We start from the raw sequence: 2,478 nt of genomic DNA, 5'->3' as shown, positions 1-2,478 counted from the left end.
GAGTGAGAGGCCAATCGCAGGGCAGGCCCGACCGCATTTCCGAGGATGGACGACATGAGAGACGCGCCAGATAGAGGCGCTGGCGCCACCTAACCGTGGCGCGAGAAACTAGCGGATTTGACAGAAAAATGAAAATTTATTTTTTGGAAGAAAAAAATTCGTGTAAACAATTTCAAGAACTTTTCCGAATTTCGATCAAATTAAGGTAATGAGGTTATTGGGGAATGTCGATTTTTTTGTCATGTTTTAAGTGTCAGAGTTCCCCCCTAGGAACCCAAGTTCACGTCATAATCGGATCCTGAGACTTCCTCACAACTCTGTGTGGATGAATTCTTTCAGATTTTTTTGGACAGTAAATTAACGAATTTCTTACACAAATATGTCATTAGAGTTTCGATTCACGTGGAGAATTCGTAAAGGATGCAAGTGGGAAACAATAAAAAACAAAGATTCAGACAGGCGGTTTTTTTATTTCCTAGAAATTATAAATTTAGAAGAAGAATCCGAGGATTTTGCCTCCCAAGTGTTTCCTCCTGGCCTCCTCGTGGTCCATGATTCCACCGCTGGTAGTTAAAACAACATATCTGCAATCACAAATTCCCAACGTTGAGACATTAATTTATTATTGTGAATGGAATTTCATCATCAAGAATTTAGGAAAACTCTTTTTTGATCTGAGTCTGGAAAACAAATAAGACGAACCCAGACTACCTGTGGTTTTGAATGAAACTAAATATGATTACTTTTTTTATTGACGAATAATCACGATGTCTGCATTAATGAGAAAAATTGGCAGGGAAATTTCCCCTGAAGCCACTGATAATTGATTAAAAATAATGATTGCCTGTAACTTACCCAAACTGACGGGAGGGAAGGAGATTGTTTGTCCACTTCTCAATGTCTGTGATGGGTACGTCGAACCTGGGCGAGATGACACCGCACTTGTTCAATCTCCCCGAGAGGTTAACAACGACCTTTCCACTTCTGTGATCATCGACGATCTCAAACTCCCCAATGTAGCCTTTAATAAAAAATCAAAGATCCCTCATTAATACGTTGTACACATTGCCTCAAGGCTGAATACAATACTAGTACAAGAAAGTTAACAAAGGATTACAATTAAAACGAGAACATAAAGGATAAAATGCAATTGAAGATAAATTTCCCAACAAGTTTAATGCTCATTAGGCAACAGAAAATTCATTGAACCTCTCATGAAGGACAATAACCTCAATCTCATTTTGGTCCATTGGAAATTCAATGAGTTTTCACTTATAAACAAATCCAGTAAAAAAATTTCTTATGATAATGTCTCATTAGTTACCATGCTTCATCATGACTGTGAGGAACTTGATAATGACTTTGGAGCAGGGACGGAGGAGCACCTGCCTCTTGCCCCTCTTCTCAGCATTGTTGATGCTCTTGAGAGCATCACTAAGAACGTTCATTCGGACCATGGCTGAAATCATAAATGAAATCACAATAAAACACTAGTTAACAATCATTGACAACATGAAACATAACCCCACATATTTTGACAGCACTAAACGCACAAACTACGATCAACAGCGAATAAATGGTGCTCGATAACTCTAATTAATGACCGATTACATCGACATTTGACACGTGAATAACAATTTATCCACTGTTAAGCAAATTTTGTTTATTATTCTCGAGGGAATGATCACTGTCGGATGCATGAGCGTAGGACAGGTGACTCCTAACCCCACACTTCCCATAAATTATCTACAAAATACTCATAAAATACCACAAATATTGTTATGACAATAGACATCGAATCCTAGGGATCAATAATCACTCTATAATCGCCACTGATTGTTTATAAAACTCCTGATTACCTTGGATTTGCGACTTGGTTTATCGCGACGACGGAGACGCCGTTAGGTTATCCAAAGGAAAAGAGGGTTCCTTCGTTGTGGCGCTAGTGATGTGAACTTCCTGAATTTGACATGAACAGCATGATAGCCATTTTTCGCATTACTTCAAATGTATTGTTATGGAGCAACAGACAATGTTGCTTCCGAGCCGGTGTTTACAATTATTAAAATTTAATTTTCAATTTATCTACATAATATTTGTTCTTTATGACCGAAAAAATTCAAAAGTACTATTATTGAACTGTGTGGGTATAGGATATATGTGTGAGACTAGGGGGAAATAGGGGAAAATGGTCTATTTCAGAAAATCATAAATAATCGTTATTGTTTTAAATAAAATTCAAAAGCAAAATGGGATCATCCTGGCGACGTTGTTGCGGTGTTATAGTTTTAAGATGAAGAACGGGTGAAAATAGTAAAAATAATCTCAAAAAAGTATTCGAGAGCTGTCCAGTAGAATTTTTATATCAATTAATAATGTTTAAGTTATTATTGTTTATGAATTAGCCACAATTTCCTACACAGGAGATGGCAATTAAAATCGTTCAAACGCAAAATTTGGAAGCGGTGGCGCACGAAC

The 2,478-nt window shown here is 37.3% G+C and overlaps 1 protein-coding gene across 1 annotated transcript; it reads right to left on the bottom strand.

The window, feature by feature from the left end:
• Nucleotides 1–450: 450 nt before the first annotated feature.
• LOC135160140 (small ribosomal subunit protein uS8A) lies at nucleotides 451–1,971 on the bottom strand. The gene is made up of 4 exons (XM_064116350.1): nucleotides 1,860–1,971; nucleotides 1,325–1,459; nucleotides 856–1,021; nucleotides 451–584 (listed from the first exon to the last, which is right to left on the bottom strand). Exons 2-4 carry the CDS (start codon nucleotides 1,455–1,457, stop codon nucleotides 491–493), a joined length of 393 nt encoding a protein of 130 aa, XP_063972420.1. The 5' UTR covers nucleotides 1,458–1,459; nucleotides 1,860–1,971; the 3' UTR covers nucleotides 451–490.
• Nucleotides 1,972–2,478: the final 507 nt, after the last annotated feature.

This window comes from Diachasmimorpha longicaudata, chromosome 3, assembly GCF_034640455.1.
Source record: "Diachasmimorpha longicaudata isolate KC_UGA_2023 chromosome 3, iyDiaLong2, whole genome shotgun sequence".
Classification (NCBI taxonomy): Eukaryota; Metazoa; Arthropoda; class Insecta; order Hymenoptera; family Braconidae; genus Diachasmimorpha; species Diachasmimorpha longicaudata.
Note: the sequence above shows the minus strand (reverse complement) of the source record. Positions and strands in the feature narration are given on the sequence as shown.